The following is a 19,812-nucleotide window of genomic DNA, read 5'->3' on the forward strand; positions in this document are numbered from 1 at the left end:
TAAGTTATCATCAGCATGCCACGTGGCAGTTCTGAACCCTACTGCAACACAAAACCATCCACCCCATCTGCCCAACTGATTGTTTTGGGATTCCTTAGAATCCCATTCCCATCATATGCCAACACGTGTAAATACAAGTGGAGATCGAATCACGATCGAACAACTCTACACCGTCCGATTCATCAAATCTTCTCAAATATTCTTACTAATCTTGACCAATAACACAGTAGAACATAAATTTGCCCAATTGCCCCCGTAGTCTCTGCTTATTCACATCAACGTACAGCAACACAAAACCCAGACGGTCCCGTTTTTCCTCTCGCTTGCCGTGGAAGCCATGACCAGCTCCTCCGCCCCGTCACGGAAGGTCTCCGTCCCCTTCACTCTCTCGTCGTAGCGCCTATACTTACACACGCATGTTGTATATATAATTTTGTACGTATCTGCCCTAATTTTGTTTTATTGTGGTTTTCCTTATTTTGACTTTGATTTTTGCGTAGGCGTTAAGCAAGATCGCATGTAACAGATTGCAGAAAGAGCTTGTCGAATGGCAAATGAATCCTCCACTTGGATTCAAACACAAAGTCACTGATAACCTCCAGAGGTAACGTCTTCGAATTCGTGTTTTCTTCTAATTGTATTTTTATATCGTATTGATTTTTGTTGTTTGGAATTGGATAGATGGATAATTGAAGTCAACGGAGCTCCAGGGACTCTGTATGCGAATGAAACGTATCAGCTTCAAGTAGATTTTCCCGATCATTACCCTATGGAAGCACCTCAAGTATTTATCCTTATACGTATACGTATTTTCCGTTTGGATGCCCTGACAATATTGGAATTATAATTATGTAGAAAATTTGAATCTCTCTAGAGTCTAACTTTAAATTGCTTTGTCTGTCAAAGTTGCGGGTTCTTGCTTTGTTATCTTTCTAGGCACAAGGTATTGATTTAAATGATGAATGTTGTTGCACTAATACTTTTGATTTTTCCCTTATTTTTTTTCACATGGTGTTAAACAGGTGGTGTTTGTCCCTCCGGCTCCTTTGCATCCTCACATTTACAGCAATGGGCATATTTGTCTAGGTATTGCCTGGTTTGTTCTGCATTCAATTTTTTTTCATATTGTTGAAATTGCTCATTTTGCCTTTTCATCAAGTGTCTGGTCATTTTACTCTTGCAAAATTGTAGGGATGAGACTGATTGGTAATGAATATGACTATATGAGTCTATTTTGTTTTGCAGAATGAATTTGATCATCTGATAGTTTTTCAGTTTTACAGGGTTTAAAACAAGAAGTTATAAACTCAGTTTTGATGTGAAAACTCTTTTTCTTGTCGTCTTAATCAGTCCAACTCAAGTTCGGTATATTCGCTCCTTGGTTAGCCTGAAATCATTCCTATATTGAGAATTACTTGTTTTCTTAGTGTTTTTTATTTCTCTGTAGTCATGTCATGTCTGGAGGCTTGGTGGTATTTTCAGAGCAAATTGTTTTTGGTACTCATAGTAATAAATATTGATGTTTGCTTGAAAGCTTGGTCTGTGTGGTGGATTTAGTTCTCAGCTATCAGATCTTGTTCTTTCCTCTTTGCCCTTATTTTGTTTTGGGCGTTTGTGATGTGTTCCTTGTGTTCTTTAAATGAGTATCTGTTTGTGTAGATAAAAAATATAGATGGATATATATACATAGATGGTTGGTTCATGTGGTAATAGATCTTCAATTAGGTAACTAGGATCTTTCTGTGTGCATGTCTCGTTTGGGCTCCTGAATTGGATCTCATTTTTTGTTTTTCCTTCTCCAGTGTTTGATAGAAACATGTGTTTCATTTTACATTACCAGAAAAAATCTGTACATGGATGTAGTGTAAATTTCCTTAAAACTATGTCTTACCTGATGGTTTGTTTTAGTGCCTATTTGCCTATTTGATCTCAAAGGAGATTGATGTGTACATGTGTCTATTCCTTGTGAACGTGACCCTAGTGGTTCTTAAAATTGTTTCTGATGGTGGCTATTAGGCTTCAATTTATCCGTTGTTTGGGGATGTAACTTTTTTGAGTGAATTACGTAAAAAGTAAATATTTCCCGTGCACAAGGCTCCCATAGTGGGCAGGATTGGGAACAAACAGGATGTACGGAGACCTTATCCCACATAATATGTGAAGAGACTGTTTCCAGGAATTGAACGTGTGACCTCTAGGTTGCACCCCTGCAACTCTACCACCGGGCCACATATAGTGTTAATATTTATTCAGGTTTCAATTTATGAGAGCTCCTTGTGTCACATAGTGCATGTTACATTGCCTTTGGAATTCTACACAAGCGAATATTACATATTATTGCTGAAACAAATGCATCCATGATGGCCTTTAAGGTGACAGATCTAAGCCTAGTCTTCCCCTTTCAAATTGAACACTGGGTACTCTAGGAAGAATGGACATATTCTTGCCCCCTTTTGTTTTCATTCAAACACTACTTGATAGGCTTCTGACGTCATTCGGATATGCTGTGGAAGAGACATGAATGTCTCAACATAGATCCTGGCCATGTCTAAGTTTTATTGACTTCTTCTTGGAAACCTGGCTTCTCCTCGCAACCCTTCTGAGCTTGACTGTACTGAGAGCTTTCTGGGAAGTACAAACCCATGATCTGGTTTAGTAATTTCTTCAGTGTTCTGAATGTTGATTTTTACAGTGGGATCAAGGGTTCAGTTACTTAGAGATTCAGAGAGAGAAGGATGGAGAGAGGGAGAGACAATTTCGACTTGAGAGAGAGGTGATGAGTGAAAAAGGGAAGGAAAGATTTGAGAGTAATAGCTGGGAAGAGCCCAAAAAAATTGAGTAGGCGATGTCTTGAATACTGATTTAGACACTCTAGGGTGTGTTTCAACTTGGGTACAGGTGTTATGTGTATGATAAAATGGTCAGGTGAAACCCAGAGCTGAGTCTGGCTTGTATTCTGTCTTAACAAGATAACCCTGACTCTGTTTATGTCCATGCTTCCTATGTTGTAAAATAAAGCTTTAGGGAAACTGTGACGTAACAATGATTATCAGAGGCTGCCTGGAGTAAGAATGTACTATTGGCAGATATCTTGATTTTTGGGTAATAATATTACCATGTGTGTTCATTTGTGTGTTGTATGTGCATCCACATGTGCCCCCATGTACAAATTATCCAAATGTTAGCCACTTAGCATGTGTACAGCCGATTAAAAGAATGGACCCTGCTAGCCCATAGTTTACATATTATAGCTATGTCTATATTTTTCTATCCCCTGCTTAGGGATTTCCTTAATACCATCATTGCTTACACTCTGCGGAATTCCTCACCTAGACATTCTACTACATATGTCGATGTTGGAAAATTGAGAAGGAAAGAAAATGATATATTCCTGTCGTCTTTTTCCGCTCAAGTTGAGTTCAAGGTTGAGGAGAACACAGAGAAGTTTTAGATCGAATGTTAATCACTTATCTGACTTTACAACTCCACAGAGGCACAGAGCAGTATTTAAGTTTGTTGGCCATATTTTAGATGGCATGTCAATCACTTTGTACCCATTTGCATTGGCTAGTTGCTATGTGCATCCGTGGTATGAAATATTGTCTCTAGAATAAGATGTTAAAGGAGATTTGGATAGTTTTCTCAATCTAAACTTTTGGTTCCTTCTACAAAAGAGAGTGCTTGTGGTCAGCTGTCATCGAGAGGCTGACATCTGAAACCATTAAAGCATGTATAACTTTTCCACTGTCTTGTAAGCTGTCATCTAAGGACTGTCCTCTGTATTTGTAGATATTCTTTACGATTCGTGGTCCCCCGCCATGACTGTCAGTTCCATCTGCATCAGCATTCTCTCTATGTTGTCAAGCTCAACTTTGAAGGTTTGGTTGAAATGTTTTTGGCTTTTTAAGTTTTTGCTCATTTATTGTTTTATAATTTACTTTTATCTGTTAGAAAAACTAGTAATTTGGGCATCACTCATGTACACTATCGTGATGCAGCAACGGCCACCTGATAATGACCGCTATGTAAAGAACTGTAGGAATGGAAGATCCCCCAAGGAAACTAGATGGTGGTTCCACGACGATAAGGTCTGATTTCTAATGAGATCATGTATTATCCGTGTATAAAAATGAGAGCCTTCTGACAATATATATCAGAGGGGCAGTGGGAATGGGGTTGGCATGGCCATGCCCGCAAAAGTCTGCTAACCTTTCTACATTTTCCTTTCTATGAATGGTGTAACTATATTTATATCTTTTGGATATGATGGCGGCCTTCCCAATTTAAATCTTCCTCAACAAGTGCAAATAGTTATATAAGCTCACATTTGCTTATAATTGTTGATCTGCATTTTTCTGCTGGTTCTCTTGGAAACATCCATCATATCTCCAATTGCAGTTGTTTATATTTGTTGATCTGCATTGGCCTTGCAGATCAAAAATCATATAGGATTTTGGTTTGCTCATTTGACAAGTTTTTCAGTTCAACAATTTCAGAACTCTTAAGATAACCGTCAGGTTTATCGTCGATACCTAGGTTAGTACACTATCTATATAATGGTGTGAGTCTACGTATATTATCATGAAGTTTTAATTGGGGAGGAGGGTTCAAATATACGTTGTCCAGAAGCCAAAATGAATCTGGGATCGAATTCCATCTTTCTTTGATAGAACAAGTCCCACTTATCTCCAAAGTGTTCCATCCACTCCTCTCGTGTATCATAGCGAGGCAAATACTGCTTCACCTTGATCCCTGCATCATCACAGAACTTGACGATCTGACGGTTCTGATTGGTCAGATACTCCAAGCTATGGGTCTTCTCACCATCATCCAATGCCGACCTGAGCAATCCCACCGAATAAAACACGTCCTCATCTGGTGTCACTGCCGAGCTCCTCTGGTCCCATCTGCACCGAATCACAATCAATTTTAATTAGAAACTGTGAAAACGGACGAAGCTGCAGGGACCATTACAAACATCCTGTCTATTTACCAACTAAACAACGTCTATGATTAAAATTGGAACTGCAATGACTTCTACTACAACACTCTTAATCCCTTTTGAAAATGGCCTATGGATGTTAAGTTTGTGTGTGTGTTGGGATTGATGGTTTTGAACGAAACATTGGGACCCAATAAGCAGATGATATGTCATTAACGGCAATGTCCCTATGGGATCTAGTTATCGAAACAATGACATGAACACCAATTCCCATCAAAAGGAAGATCTTCTGACAAGAGAATCTCTCACAATTGGATGATCATTGCCATCTATTATTTGTTTTTTGGCTTCTTCCTAGTCTAACACCGTGAAAAAGAGAAGGAAAAAAAAAACAGAAAAGAAAGAAAGAAAGTGTTCTGTCAATCCTAGCTGGTTCTAGCTCTACAAGCAAATATGCAGCTGTTGTGTTTGTTTTGTGCATATGGGGATCAAGTGCCGACGAGAGCCTTGCAACAGAAGTCACTATCACAAATGTATTTTTTTTTATTAAATTCAAAAAATTATGTGGACTTAACATTAGTAAATCAATCGGCCTACGTCTGTGAGTAATAGACTAAAACTGTAAAAAAATAAATTGGAGTGACTTCTCTACTGTAGGGACTCTTAACTCGGGTCAAGGGAAATTTAGTCGTTTTTCTCTAGGACCAGTAGTCACATAGGGTCAAATAATGTCCCTCAAAGCATGATGATATTCACATTCTCCTCCTCCAGTCCTCCTCCCGCTTAAGCCAAGACTATAGTCAAAAAGGACACTCATCATCAAATCAATCCTCTCAGGTCTCCATAACCCATGTTTATGACTCCTCAAAAAACAAATACTACACTAAGCCCACACAGTGATTCTTCATTTCTAACCAATATATAGTATGGTACAAATTCAATGTATTGATTCCTATATATATCAACATTATTGTCAGATGTATCTATATATATCACGAAAGGAGGTTTGATGGGTTATGTTTGCTGTGTTTTGTGACGCAAGTGCCTCCAATTATTATCAGGCTCTTTTCACAATCACATGCCTTAAACAAGTAATGAATATATGGGTTAAGGGTCTCTGCTCTACAGTATAGAAGTCACCGTAATTTTCCTACAATTTTAATCACATACGTATAATTTGTTTATTAGTGTGGGATCCACACAATTTTTTGAATTTATGAACAGACTAAACGTATGTGATTAAAACTACAATGACATTTATTATAGGAGCCCTCGTTCGATTGGCACTTCAAATCCAAATCCAGTACGTTGAGTTGGCATCACTGTGTGTGCTTAATCTGTATATTTGTAATTTGCAATCGTTTAATTCGATAAGCAAAAGCAAATAAACAATGCCAACCCATGCATCAATCAGACACTTTAAACTATTAAAAAATCATTCTACACTTTAACCTATAATCACACATCATGTCATGACAGGCAAGTTATCAAAAAATTTAAAAATAATAAAGATCTTAATAGTTGGTATCTCAATCATCTCAACTGCTGAGTTGGACGCATAAAATTCAAATGAATTTATGAATTCCACATATCTCATGTGATGCACACGAAATCCTATGCGTACAACTCAACAGTTGAGCTAATTGGAATACCAACCACTATGGTCATATATTTGTAAGCAGTAGTAATTAATCTGTATATGTACGTGTATCTATGTACTCACTTGTTTTTGTTCATAGGGTAAATGAGAATGGGCCCACTGGTCTTGTTATTTCCCAAAATGCCCTTGAAGACACCCTTATCGAAGTCAGCAATCCTTGATTTAGGGACGAAGAGATTGAGCCAAGGGTGTGGTACGTTCCACAAATTCTTGGACCGGAGTTTCAACTCGGCCTTGTGAACCCGGTCCAGAAAGTCCTCGTAAGGTAGGTCGGTGGTGAACACTGATGTTGGTATAAAATTCAATCTTTTCAATAGAGACTCCACTTCCTGCAATCAAAAAATATATATAATAATGCTCAGATGGGAATGTTCGTAAAGTTACGGACTTTGCTGATTTTTTGGCGAGTGGGGCTCCGCTATTATTTGAACAAATTTGGTTCAAACCAATGAACTTTACTTAATATTTCACTTTCTAGAATAGTTTAAAAAACAGAGTTACGGACGTCCGCATCTTAACGGTACTGTATGTATGGGCCTGAAAGTTGATACACCAAACAAGTCCCAAAAAGTCCAAATACAACTACCAAATTAATTAGTGTCGCAGTTATAATGTTGCAAGCAACCCATTTGCATATGAGTAACTAACACAAGCAACCTCTTGCGGCGGCCACCTTATTTGAATGAAACATCAAATACTAAACGGTAGAATATTATTATGTGTGGTACTACTGCCTTAATTATATTTCAACTTGTGTAATGCATGCCCCATATATATATATGTATGTATGTATGTATGTATGCATGCATGCTAGTAGAGTAATTACCTTATCAAGAGTATCAGCAGTGGAGTCATGGTAGTTCTTGGTGATCTCCAAGCAGTATAAAACACACCCATCAGACCCAAGTGATGATATCTTAACAGGGTTACGTGGGGAAAAGAAAGAGGACCTCCAGTTGTTGATGAGCCCCTCATCTACTATTACAAAACCCTCCACATAGTCGAATTTTTGGTCGTCCAAAGAGATCAGATACTCTTGGTCTCTGGTAAAAGTCGCAAAATTGGAATACAATACTCTGATCCACCGAACCTATACATACAGACACACACACACACATATATATAAAAAAAATAAGATCACGTTAATAAAGAGACGACGTCGACATTGCCAACTGTTTTGGTCATCATACTTGCCTTTTCAGTTTTGTCATCGACCAATACTAGGAAATTTTGTGCCCCACCAAAACCCATTTGTACATATATATGGAGACGGAGAGACAGACAGAGAAAGAGGGGAGAGAGAGAGAGTACCCTTGTGGGAGCTGGTTCAAGAGCAATTCTTGCCCTAGTAATGATTCCGAATTGTCCTAGACCACCAAGAACGGCATAAAACAATTCTTGGTTTTCTTTCTCTGAACACGTCAAGATCTCTCCTTTCCCTGTCACCCAAAAAATATTTACATAATGTTAGCTGCATACATAACTCGTGTGAAACCATTGACATTTCTTAAACCACGAAGCGTTGGTTATATATCTGAGTTTATTGCGGATAACCGAATCAGCCGGGAGAATTCCGTGGACCTACCTACCCACTTCCGAGGATGGCTTAGAAGTCATATTTCTCCCATATGGACTTTGGCCAGTCTTACCTGTTATCTACGGATTGCGGACTGTTATGACGGGCCTAGGTGTTTCCTAAATTATCCTAAAAAATGGACATTTTTAATTTAATTTCATGCAATTACTTAAGAAAATGAAAACTGACCAGTAACAACGTCAAGCTCATAGACATTACTAATCTGAGGCCCATGGTGAAAGGCTTGTCCACTAATCCCAGCATTAGATAGTGTCCCTCCAACTGAAAGGTACAAGTAATCTGTCCATGACTTTGGTGCCAATCCGTGCTCAACCGTCCTCTTCAACACATCTATCCACAGCATCCCTCCCCATACGTCGACGTACTGCTCTCTCACCCAAACCCGAGGAACCGTACCCGGATTCCCGAACTCCGACCCGCTCATCTCTATCACCACTCCGTTACTCGCCTGGGCCTGTCCGTTTATTGAATGCCCGTGACCCCGGGCCGAGACCCTAAGCCCATGAGCCGACTTGTAAGCCGCTTTCACAAGCCGAGCAATATCGTCCGCCGAAGCCGGATGCAGCACAGCCATAGGCGGCTGGGATCGGCTCAGCATCCCGAAATCCAACGACGCCGTTTCCACGTCAGATGGATCGACGCTCAGTGACCCGTCCACCACTCCTAGCCGTAGAAGCGCTGTGGGGTCCGCCGTCAATCCGACGGTTACAATTAAATGAGATATAGCGAAACTGAGCAGTACAAGCTTAGCAGCCGTAGAAGCCATTTCAGAGGATCAAAATAATGTTGTTGTTAAAGGAGAGGAGACGACACCGTTTTAATTTATAGAGAAATTGGAGCAGAAAGGCGGAAGGAAGAAGAGAGCGGTGATGGGTATGGTGCTAAGGTAAGCCTGGATTGCACTTTAAAGATTTTGTGCGCAACATGCACAGATTACGTACATGAAGCAAAGCGAGAACAGAGGTAGAAAATTCTGCTGTGGTCGGGTGTACAGAGACTCTGACTAGCGTCTCTCTCTCTGTGTGAGTATTTCGCTATTGCAATACAGGGTCCTGTATTTATAGGAACGACACGGGGCCATTCACGTGCGAGAAGTGAGGTTGACACGTGAGTATAACAGCGACTGTGTTATGTTGAGTTAGATCATCTCTTTGGAATCTCAAAAGTGAACTCAAGTTCTCAACTCACTTTTGAAATTCCATGCATCCACCTATGCATACGTACATACAAATATATATATATATGGGAATTGAAGAAGCTTTAGGAATTGAATTTTTCTTGTACGAGAAAGTAAGAAAGTAGAAATTCATGTCCAAGGGGGATTCCTCATGTACTTGATCGATTTTCATGATGCACCTACTCCCGTGACAGTCACATTATTGAGAGGAGAATCAAACCTTGTAAACTCGTACATAGAATTATTTGAAGAAAAACATGCCATTAGTACTAGACCATAATTGTCATGTATCTCCAAATGAATAGTTGAATGTGTATCAATGACAAAGGCAAGTATATAATATCTATGTAGCTTCTATTATTGAAGAGAATATGGTACTTTCAGACGTAACAAACATGTGATGGGTTGGATTTGAACTTGGAAAAGAGGACAATATCTTACAATAATAATCAAGTTTGGGTAAGCGAGTTCATTGATGTTTACTAACAACATGTACAACGCATGAGATTTGAAGCACTGACGTGGTCAAAAACAAACGATTAAGTCTAACCAATTTTTAATGTACGCTGGGATTCACCAGACGTAAAGAAAACACTCTCGAAACGAGTCCCTCCCAACTAAATTTTACACAATTCTGACAACATATTTGTAATTGATTTGTCACCAGTACTACAACAAATACAATATAAAAAAAAGAAGGAAAAATTGAAACAAAGTAACTACACAAGTTGCGAATCAATTATTGGAGAAGCAAAGATTATTATTGTCACTACAAGTTGTTCGAGAACAAAATTGGCAGCAATATAATATGTGAAGTGACTTTACACCGACTACTTTGCCATTTTTGGTTGGTTTCTTCACGAGCTTTGGAATTAATCGAAGAGAAATGCAGTTTATTTCCATATCCAGAAACCATTAAGACAAAGTCATATATATGAAATGTGGTGCATGTGTTCCTGCAAGAAAATTGGTAGGCCAGGCAGGAATAAAATCTAGCACAAAATCTTGGTAAATTATTATTGCATATTGATATCACGAGACCAGCATATATAATTGTTGTTATTGTTGCCACATCATTGTTGAATAATTTCAATCTATGGTCCCAAATCATGTATATCTATGCATAACATCCTAAGTACGCCATGGAATCTTGCACCAACTCGAATCATTCTCATACTATTATTATTTTATTGTAATATATATACACTCACAACACACGCACAATAATTTTTCTTGTCCATTGCAACGTTGTTCTTATATGCAATATTTCTCTTCATACATATTGTTTGTATATATTGTGGTCACTTTTTTTATAATAAGTCTGCACGTATTTTTGTCATGAATTCGAGTGGGAGAGGCGGGATCATTTTCCTGTAGGCTCAACCCAAAAGTGCACACTATCGAGATTCCCACTAAAAGTGACAAATAAATCATCAATTCGAGAAGAGGGGGAAAAGGAGTTCGTTTCGTATATACAAACCATGGGCAGGAAGAGAATTTGAGTTCTTCTCCAAGTTCATCATCTACCTCCATGGCTACTCATTCTTTTACCTCACATGGAGATGGCATTGTCTCTGCAAGCTATTCTAATGGCAAGTCTCTTGCTGCCATCAATCCTCACTCTCAGCTTGCAATTAAACTCAAGAATACCGATTTCACATCCTGGAGAAATACAGTTGATTTGTCTCTGTACTTTCTTTAGCCTCGATGTTCGAAGCTGATTGGTTAGGTTCTTCATCACTGATTTTGGACTTTTAATGCAGCCAAGAAGAAGGCCCATCTGAGTTATGGAATAAAAATTACAAAGCCCAATGAGTGCAGGCCTGAACTTCAATCATAACCCAGCGGCCCGTAGATTTAATACATGGAAACCAAATATTATCGAAAAGAAAATGGCAAAAATATACTTGGTTTTCAACTATACCGTTGATTTCATTTTCGTCTTCAAACTTTTTTTACCCTTAAAATCGTCCCTCAACTCTTCAAAGTTACCATATTCATCCCTAGTTATTACTAATATCCCCTGTCAAATGTTTACTAGCATGGGCTTTGTTTGTTTTTGCCTATTTCTTGTTGTCCTTTTCCTGCAGCAGCTGTTTCTCATCAATTTGTCTCGAGGAAGACAAGGTACCTTTTGTCCCAAGGACACATTGATGAGGAAGCAATACAGTCCATTATCAAGAATAGCTAGGGCGATCTTATTTACACAACCAGAAAGAAAAAACACTGAATCAAGCCTTTAACATAACAAAGCCATACAGGACAGTGTCACCATAAATTGGATGCCAAAGGAACCACTGTTCAAAGGCATTCTACTTACAGTCCAACATTACCCAAATACAGAGTTATATGTAGCAGCACACAAACACATAAGACATGTTTTAGATAATAGTTTTCTTATTTAGAAACAACTAAGAAACCCACAGCACTCCTCATGCATCAAGCAGAGGCAGTTTCAGTTGCAAGCTTTTCTACCACCTGCACTAGTTCATCCTTCCGGGCACCCACAATCTTGTGCACTAATTTGCCTTCTTTCAAGAAAATGAAAGTTGGCATTGCCTCCACAGACCACTCCTCAGCAACAGTCTGCAGATAAACAATTTGTCAGAGATAAAAGGAACAAATGAACATTTGCAATCATACAATTGTGGGAGCTGCACTGCGCATTGATAAAAGATACTGATTGATGATAAAAGGTACATTACCCTCAGTTCATCCACATCAACCTTCAAGAAGATGACATTAGTGAATTTCTTGGCTAACTCTGAAAAGATTGGGGCAATAATACGGCAAGGACCACACCAAGTAGCCGTAAAGTCCACAACAACCTGCCAAAATACATTTCTTATGATGATAACTACAAAAGTACAGGCATCTATGCCAAATAAATTTTAATGGCAAGCACAGCAAAAAAGATAGACCATACTTATCTTATCAGAACCCCAACAAACTGTAAGGGCAGGATAAGAGCATCACATATAAGGAAACAAATATCCTCGAATTATCACAAAGGAAACCATTATTCTCAGACTTTCATTGAGTTGGACTGTTTATTCAAGTTCCAAACCCCTTGAGCAGCAAATATAATTACATAGGGCAATAGAGATTCAGATGACAACGCAATTAACCAAGTAAGCGAAAACTTGTGTGCATTTGCCATAATAGTGTTCTTAGGCTCATACAGAAGTTGATTTTAATAGATTAAGGGCATTTCTACATCACAAAGGAAACTTCCTTACATGTTGAGTTACAACCTTTTCCTTAGTAGAAAAATTATAACTTGTTTTTGGATACGATCTTAGAAGAGCTTCAAGATTAGGCTACAACCAACATTAAGTGTATCTGAGTAAAAGCATTCCTATCCGGTTGCACAGTGCCACATAATGGAAATATGAAATGTAAATAAATCTTCATATGAATAACTGTTTTTTTTTCCTCCTACAAGCAAGCATGTGACCCTAGTAGAGTTGCAAGAGTGTAACCTAAAAATCACATATTCAATTCCTGAAAATAACCTCTTCACATATTATGTGGCTAAGGTATGGGGAGGGCGTTTGAACCTTGCACCTTGAGTACATGAGGTGAGGTTCCGAACCTCTCAACTAGGGGCCTCTCATATGATCAAATTGATTTTACCTATTGTATATACATTTCTGCACTAACAGTATGACTAAAAACAAAAGGCTTGTACATAAAGGCTGTTTCTGAGCTTTGAACCAACGACACATAGGTTTCAATGATGCAAACGAAGCAACTCTGCTCCTGTCCCCAATGTGTAGTGTTTTTTTTTTTTTTTTGCCCTAACAGCACAATAGGACAAAATCACCTAAATCGCACAAGTTTGACTTTTTTGGTTCCAAAGTTCCTACAATTGCTCTTAAAATCAACAACAATCGAATTCCATCAGTATCGCTTTCATAAGATTCACCCTTTCAACATCCACAGTTCATAAATCAGAATCGAAAATTTTTCAGATTTCCCAAGCAATCAAAGATACGAGAAAGTCAAAATTAACAACCAAACTCGTAATCCATCACATGAATGGAAAATTTTAGCAAATCAAAACCCGCTCCCACGATCAATCCATAGGAACCCGCACAAACCCTAACAACTTGTTCGGGAATCACATCCTTGTACGCTCGTGAGAGAAAAAACATAATTACCTAACCAATACCTAGAACAAAATCAAGGTCGATAAATAGGTAAAAGGTAAACAAAAGCCACACAACAAGAAACCCCACAAAATTAATGGAGAGGGAAAACCCATTAAAGTCGACAGAAAAAACAACAGAGACGAGCGCGATTAAATACCAGTTGTTTGGACTCCTTCGCATTATTGAGCTGCTGAGTCCATGAATCAACAGTGTGGATGCCAAAGACTAGTTCAGCGGCCATGATTTCTCTTTTTTACCACCTGCAAACGAATCAAGTTTTCTTTGTTTCGAAGAAATTTGTACAGAGAACGAAGCGGGTGCCTTGGTATTTATAGGGAAGACTCTGTAAGGACGTTTACAACTAACACCTTCGCGTTGATTAGTTTTTACGCCAATGCCACTATTAGGAATTTAGACGGCGTTTAGCACGTGACGCATTTGCGTATGTCAGTTGTCAACTGTGGTTAAAGATAAGAATCAACGAAATAAACGTGATAGATACGGAAATATTAGAGATTGTTAATAGAATATATTGTTATTAATGCTGATAATATAATTAGCTAGAGATAAGCTGGGGCAATTGCAATAATGAAAACGTCAATAAGGCTTAAACTTACGACATCTCGTTTGCACTAAGAATTAACATGGTCAAGTCCAACATCTCAGCAAACGTTATATCAATCAAATACCTTAAAATTAATCAGAGATTTGATTGATTAATTTCCTCACCGACATAACTTTATAAATAGAGATCTCGTTGAAATCAAACGATAAAGGACAACATTTACATATTCAATTGTCACGGACAGTTGAGAGAGATATGGAAGAGTTGTAACTCTTGATGGAGAGAGGTTACAACTCTCCAAACATGGAGACTTCTACATTCCATTAGAGCAAAAAAACACAAAGAATTCACATGAGAAGAATCTCTCTCACGATACTCTCTCCAAATTCGTGTAAAGACAAACATTTTATCTGTGGAGATTAAGGTACACTTCATTCAAGTGATATATATTTAATTAACATGCATTTGATCTTGAGAAGTTGTCATATATTGAATTCTGTATATATTTGATACTTACATCATCTTACATATTTAATCTAGAGTATGTGTCGAATTGCACCACTACTTGCCAAATTAGAATAATTATTATCAAATAGTTGATAATTTATTGTAATATGGTGATGGGCCCGATTGGGCTTGGTAATGTCTATTTCGGATGTGCTTACATACTGGACCCTTCCTCATAGAAAGTTGGGCTTTTAATCTATTGTATTATTGGGCCAAAACAATATTGCTTTCATAATCCTCTTGGCCCAACAAGCCTCCACTGCCACGTAATATTGAGATGACCCAATAAAATTCTTCCATGTGGAGAGTTCCAATCCCCATTCACTCACACGCAGACCGACTGATAAATCTGAAACTCTCTCTACGCTGCTTCAATGGCTCTCCCTCAGCAGCTCATTTCGTCTCACAAACCCTCACTAAAGCCCTGTCCCTCAATCCCTAACCGTAAGCCTTTCCTTTATTCTTCGCCGCCAGGCCTCAAGCTCTGCCGCTGTAGGAGGGTCAATTCTCTCCGTTGCTCCGATTCTTCTTTCTCCGAGAAGCACCACACGAACTCTCCGAAATCAGTCGACGGTGTTGAGCTTCCATTGTTTCCGCTTCCTCTGGTGCTATTTCCCGGTGCAATACTTCCTCTGCAGATTTTTGAGTTCAGGTATCGGATTATGATGCACACTCTGCTAGAGACTGACTTGCGGTTTGGTGTGATATACTCCGACTCCGTATCAGGTACTGCCGATGTCGGTTGCGTTGGGGAGATTTTCAAGCACGAACGGCTCGCTGAAGACCGGTTCTTTCTCGTCTGTAAGGGGCAGGAGCGGTTTCGCGTGACGGATTTGGTCCGTACAAAACCGTATCTGGTGGCGGAGGTGACGTGGCTGGAGGACCGGCCATCGGGAGACGAGGATCTGGAAGGGTTGGCGAACGAAGCGGAGACATACATGAACGATGTGATTCGGTTGTCGAATCGGCTGGACGGGAAGCCGGAGAAGGAGGCACAGGATTTGCGGAAGAATCTATTCCCTACGCCCTTCTCGTTCTTTGTCGGGAGTACATTCGAGGGCGCACCGAGGGAGCAGCAGGCACTGCTGGAATTGGAGGACACAGCAGCGAGATTGAAAAGGGAGAAGGAGACTTTGAGGAACACGCTTAACTACTTGAGCGCTGCCACTGCTGTTAAAGATGTGTTTCCTTCTTCGTGATAGAGAGGGGAGATGTTTAATGACTGAAAGACCAGGAGAGTGAAGTGGAGGTATCCAAATGCAACCCCCTTGCTCTTTGTTCGTTTTATATCAGAAACTGTAAATTTTGATATGTGTAATCTGTTTTGCTCTATTCTATATATCTTGTTACCTGGTAGTTTTTGTGATTTTGCAACTGTTGCTCTTGATATACTGAAGAGAACTTGCACATAATTGATTATTGGGTTATTGGTAGGAATGAGGTGTTCCCTTGTTTATGCAGCATGAGGTTAAGGGAAAAAAATTGAATTATCAGTCTGCATTGGGTGAATTGAGAGATTCTAGCCTATGTATTCACCTGTCTTGCCAGCCTACTTCTTGTCATCAGACTTCCAGGGCATTTCAATTACCTGGTCAAGGCATGGGATGCCAGGGCATAATAATCTGTGCGATTTAGAATTTAGTGGCAAAGAAGGTTTCTGTTCACGAGAAACTATTATTGATATTTGTTTAAGGGCTTCCATTGAATGTGCAATAAGTGAAAAACTACAGGTTTCACTTAGTCGGCATTTTCACAATGTTGGACTGCCTAGGATGCTGTAGCGTAACTAAGGGTGCCAGTTTCTTTTCTTGCTTTTTAGCCTTGGTTGATGGCTTTCCATATCTTAGTTTTGATTAGCAAGGAATATGGATGCATTAGCCTTATGTATTATGCGATAAAATATTTGAATGTAATGTTATCTTTGGCTAATTTTCAGTCTAGTATTCTCAGTTCTGGCAGGAATGTATGGCATGGAGACTAGAATAGGGCAGTGTGACTTTTGTGCTGGAGTAATTCTAGGGTGGTCTTTCATGGTTTTTTCTATGACAAATCTGACTGAAATGGCACAACTAATTCATGCCAACTAGCATAGTTTAAGCACTCTAACAATTAACTTTACATTCTTGATGGGATCTTTAATTTGTTATGTTGATTATTCTAAGCGTCGTGACTTGTGAATTTGCATTGGTATCATGCCTTGCTGCTTGAATAGCTGATAAATTACTATGGCAGATGGTTTCTCACATTCTTTTGGAGTACTCTATAGACTAAATTCTTGAATGTGCGTCTGATCAGTCTAAAACTTTTGGCCTCGTTGTAATTACTAGGCAACAGATGACAGTTTTCTGTGTCTCATGGTTCTACTTCATCCACAATTACTGATTCATTTTATGGTGGGAACCTCTCCTAGGCTCCAGTGAAGTAAATTCCCGGATCCGTGTACTGCTCTCGAGTTTCTCTTTACAGGCATTTTGCCAGGGGTGTGCCTCAAATGGTTGGAGAGAGGTTCGAATCTATGATCTATGGATTTACATAGAACTAGGAAGCAGAAGAATAACAAAATACATCAAGGATCCACAAAGGAGAGCCAAATCATAACTTTGCTGATTCAACATAAGTTTTCATATTAAATTAGCAATATGGGATCTATACGCAAACCTTCTGTCAGTTCGCAAGATATAGGCCAGTGCATTGTAGATCTTCCAAAATCCATAATTAGAGGCCACCTCATTTTAGATGCTCCTCGAGCTAATGCGGCAATGTGACATGGGAATATTTCATGCACTAACTCTACAAGCATGTCAACCCTTTTCAATTCTGCCTCCTGCGACCAAAAAAAAAAAATCATAAATGAGATTATTGTGGTTCAGACGAGTAAAGGGTAGTGTCCTAAAAGAAGACATTTACCTCGTGGCGTTCTTCAAAGTTCACAAAACTGCGGTACATTTCTCTTATGCTTGCAATGCAACGCTTCATCTCGACATCTTCTGCATTTTCCCCCCAAAAGGACATGTCTTTTTTCTTTATAAAATTGTTCGAACCATCTCTCTTCCAGCTCTCATCTGCCATTAAACGATAATATAGACTTAACAGTTTCTTATCCCAATCCTTTCCAAAAGCATCTTTAGTCTCCTCACAATAAACAACATATTTTTCAGATCCATTGAAGAGTTCATATAAGCGCTCAATCAATTCCATGCGCTCAACCTTCGATGCAAACAGCACATTGTAATACCATTCAGTAGGAAGTCTGCAATTCAAATGATGAATGCCAGAGTTTTTAAGCAAATAAAACATATATAGGATTGTTGAAAGAAAATCTCTAAATGGCATGAAAATTATTGATTTATTTCCAAAAACAGTTACCAACCTCTTATACTACTTTGATTGCGGAAACTATTAAGCTAAATTTCAAAGTCCATTATAGTCAATTAAAGTTAATTCACGGTGAAAGCAATATCGTTGGAAATCGGGAAATACAATTCGGATAGATCGTTTTACGTACCTTGTAGTATATACTTTCATATTAGGCTTTAAATCCATATTTTTACGACCGTCGGTGAAAGTCTTCAAGAAAAGGTCAAATTCTGCTTCTGGACCAGCCCCAATACGAGATCGACTCATGATCTCCAGCAAAAGAGTCTTCAACTTTGTGCGTACCCGAAGGTCATCAATTTGATACTCACCTGCACCCACCTCATTAAAAGCTTGCACATAAGACATAAGGGCATCAAAAACAACTAGAGATCGATGTTAGAAACAACTGACCTTGTACATCAAATCTCACGAACTTGGGCACCAATTCAATGGTACAAACACCATAGGACAACGGAAATCTCTCCTCCTCTATGAAAATAGAGTCAAGCTCAAAACGACACCTTACTTGAGATGCCAAGAGGAGCAAAGCAGATGTAATTATATCCCTAAACGGAAAGAAGAGAGATTTTTAAGAGAGACCAGATTAAGAGAAGATGATCAAGCAAAAGTAATGCAATAAAACTAACCTTATCACAGTTTTAAAATAATCTGATATGAATAAAGTATTGGGTTGATTGAGTTTGCCTTTGGATATGGATGTTTCCAAGGAACACCCTTTTGTGACTAAAGCAAGATACCACAAAGAACTATCTCCTTTCACTTGAAAGGGTTTCATCGGGACAGGAGCAAATACCATAATACTTTTCCATAAAGCCCTTTTCACCAAAAGTGCTTGCTCCAACGTTTCAAACCTCTGAACGTGACAAATTTTTAAAAACTCTCCTCCGCCGCGAACACGATATACATGATCTTCGATGTCCTTCTTGATGCAACTTTCAGCCTCAAAATCATAACTAAACCTCATTTCGAGCTGTAATCCAAGATGGGCGAAAATGAACATATTTTGTGAGAAATCTCAAATGCAAAGGCTTTAATTTATGTAACTGAATACTAAGACTCAAAACTGATTTTGCCAAATATCCAAACAGAGCTAAAACGATGAAAAGATAATGGAGAAATCCCACTCTACAAATCTGTGGCATTATATACAATTCAAATATGCCAATTTATAAAATCTTCTCAATAAAGAGAGACTCATTTTCAGTGAGACGGTTAACAGAAACAATAAACCAAGACAACCAACTGAAAAACAAAATCAAAATTCAAGGACACGTAGTCTTTTAAAGGAAACCACTCAAACAGATGACAAAGCAAAGCACTCGAAACCTGAAATACAAAAGCCAAATACTAAAACTGATAACATACAATGTTAGCCTACTCTAAGAGGCAGGCTATTGATGACCCTTACAAGCCAGAAAAATCATGCATGTGAAAACCAAATCAAGACCCATAACAGATGGCATTGCGGAAACTGGAAGAAACCAGAAGCAATGCAAAAGGGAGAATGCATTAAAGAGATTGCCGTAAACAGATCCGTCAGATTTCTATCTGAATACCTAAACAGACACAATGCATCAACAATACAATTATCTCATATCATAAGTCATATCATTCCGTAAGGAAGACGAGAATTTTAAACTTTCAATCAAAAAACTTGATCTAACCCAAACACGACAGTAACCAAAATCAGAGCGCAATAACGATCCTAAACTAATAAAAGGCTCGTATAATAATGAAAAGAACCTACAGAGAACAAATAAATACCTTGAGAATATTAATACTAACCAAGATCAGTCACACGCAACGCCTCAACGGAGGGAGGACAGCTTCTG

General features: G+C 38.7%; 5 protein-coding genes across 5 annotated transcripts; 2 read left to right on the forward strand and 3 right to left on the reverse strand.

Moving 5' to 3' along the window:
* Nucleotides 1-207: 207 nt before the first annotated feature.
* Nucleotides 208-4,293, forward strand: LOC120000486 (probable ubiquitin-conjugating enzyme E2 18). The gene is made up of 6 exons (XM_038848581.1): nucleotides 208-367; nucleotides 501-604; nucleotides 682-784; nucleotides 1,023-1,086; nucleotides 3,790-3,878; nucleotides 3,999-4,293. Exons 1-6 carry the CDS (start codon nucleotides 338-340, stop codon nucleotides 4,092-4,094), a joined length of 486 nt encoding a protein of 161 aa, XP_038704509.1. The 5' UTR covers nucleotides 208-337; the 3' UTR covers nucleotides 4,095-4,293.
* Nucleotides 4,294-4,436: 143 nt separating this feature from the next.
* On the reverse strand, nucleotides 4,437-9,229 carry LOC120000485 (cytokinin dehydrogenase 5-like). The gene is made up of 5 exons (XM_038848580.1): nucleotides 8,368-9,229; nucleotides 7,914-8,041; nucleotides 7,429-7,692; nucleotides 6,666-6,931; nucleotides 4,437-4,907 (listed from the first exon to the last, which is right to left on the reverse strand). The coding sequence occupies exons 1-5, from the start codon at nucleotides 8,963-8,965 to the stop codon at nucleotides 4,580-4,582; spliced, it is 1,584 nt and encodes a 527-aa protein (XP_038704508.1). The 5' UTR covers nucleotides 8,966-9,229; the 3' UTR covers nucleotides 4,437-4,579.
* A 2,325-nt stretch (nucleotides 9,230-11,554) lies between these two features.
* On the reverse strand, nucleotides 11,555-13,848 carry LOC119999305 (thioredoxin H-type-like). The gene is made up of 3 exons (XM_038846800.1): nucleotides 13,688-13,848; nucleotides 12,082-12,204; nucleotides 11,555-11,962 (listed from the first exon to the last, which is right to left on the reverse strand). The coding sequence occupies exons 1-3, from the start codon at nucleotides 13,769-13,771 to the stop codon at nucleotides 11,816-11,818; spliced, it is 354 nt and encodes a 117-aa protein (XP_038702728.1). The 5' UTR covers nucleotides 13,772-13,848; the 3' UTR covers nucleotides 11,555-11,815.
* Nucleotides 13,849-14,915: 1,067 nt separating this feature from the next.
* On the forward strand, nucleotides 14,916-16,014 carry LOC119999651 (lon protease 2-like). Its single transcript, XM_038847345.1, has one exon. It carries the CDS (start codon nucleotides 14,977-14,979, stop codon nucleotides 15,799-15,801), a length of 825 nt encoding a protein of 274 aa, XP_038703273.1. The 5' UTR covers nucleotides 14,916-14,976; the 3' UTR covers nucleotides 15,802-16,014.
* A 1,143-nt stretch (nucleotides 16,015-17,157) lies between these two features.
* Nucleotides 17,158-18,843, reverse strand: LOC120000881. Its single transcript, XM_038849046.1, has 5 exons — nucleotides 18,607-18,843; nucleotides 18,371-18,525; nucleotides 18,108-18,288; nucleotides 17,510-17,852; nucleotides 17,158-17,426 (listed from the first exon to the last, which is right to left on the reverse strand). Exons 1-5 carry the CDS (start codon nucleotides 18,774-18,776, stop codon nucleotides 17,229-17,231), a joined length of 1,047 nt encoding a protein of 348 aa, XP_038704974.1. The 5' UTR covers nucleotides 18,777-18,843; the 3' UTR covers nucleotides 17,158-17,228.
* Nucleotides 18,844-19,812: the final 969 nt, after the last annotated feature.

Source organism: Tripterygium wilfordii, chromosome 6, assembly GCF_013401445.1.
Source record: "Tripterygium wilfordii isolate XIE 37 chromosome 6, ASM1340144v1, whole genome shotgun sequence".
NCBI classification, from domain to species: domain Eukaryota; kingdom Viridiplantae; phylum Streptophyta; class Magnoliopsida; order Celastrales; family Celastraceae; genus Tripterygium; species Tripterygium wilfordii.

Bases quoted from the DNA above. Each gene is read 5' to 3' on its own strand.
- LOC120000486 (XM_038848581.1), top strand. From the start codon at position 338: ATGACCAGCTCCTCCGCCCCGTCACGGAAG. The intron at 368-500 runs GTCTCCGTCCCC...ATTTTTGCGTAG, and splicing joins CCTCCGCCCCGTCACGGAAG to GCGTTAAGCAAGATCGCATG. The intron at 785-1,022 runs GTATTTATCCTT...GGTGTTAAACAG, and splicing joins ACCCTATGGAAGCACCTCAA to GTGGTGTTTGTCCCTCCGGC.
- LOC120000485 (XM_038848580.1), bottom strand. From the start codon at position 8,965: ATGGCTTCTACGGCTGCTAAGCTTGTACTGCTCAGTTTCGCTATATCT. The intron at 7,693-7,913 runs GTACTCTCTCTC...CTGTATGTATAG, and splicing joins TTGAACCAGCTCCCACAAGG to GTTCGGTGGATCAGAGTATT. The intron at 6,932-7,428 runs GTAATTACTCTA...TTTTGATTGCAG, and splicing joins CTGCTGATACTCTTGATAAG to GAAGTGGAGTCTCTATTGAA.
- LOC119999305 (XM_038846800.1), bottom strand. From the start codon at position 13,771: ATGGCCGCTGAACTAGTCTTTGGCATCCACACTGTTGATTCATGGACT. The intron at 12,205-13,687 runs GTATTTAATCGC...GTATTTTGGCAG, and splicing joins CGAAGGAGTCCAAACAACTG to GTTGTTGTGGACTTTACGGC. The intron at 11,963-12,081 runs GTAATGTACCTT...GTTTATCTGCAG, and splicing joins TTGATGTGGATGAACTGAGG to ACTGTTGCTGAGGAGTGGTC.
- LOC119999651 (XM_038847345.1), top strand. From the start codon at position 14,977: ATGGCTCTCCCTCAGCAGCTCATTTCGTCTCACAAACCCTCACTAAAG.
- LOC120000881 (XM_038849046.1), bottom strand. From the start codon at position 18,776: ATGGTATTTGCTCCTGTCCCGATGAAACCCTTTCAAGTGAAAGGAGAT. The intron at 18,526-18,606 runs GTTAGTTTTATT...CTTTCCGTTTAG, and splicing joins TATTTTAAAACTGTGATAAG to GGATATAATTACATCTGCTT. The intron at 17,853-18,107 runs GTACGTAAAACG...TTTGAATTGCAG, and splicing joins ATGAAAGTATATACTACAAG to ACTTCCTACTGAATGGTATT.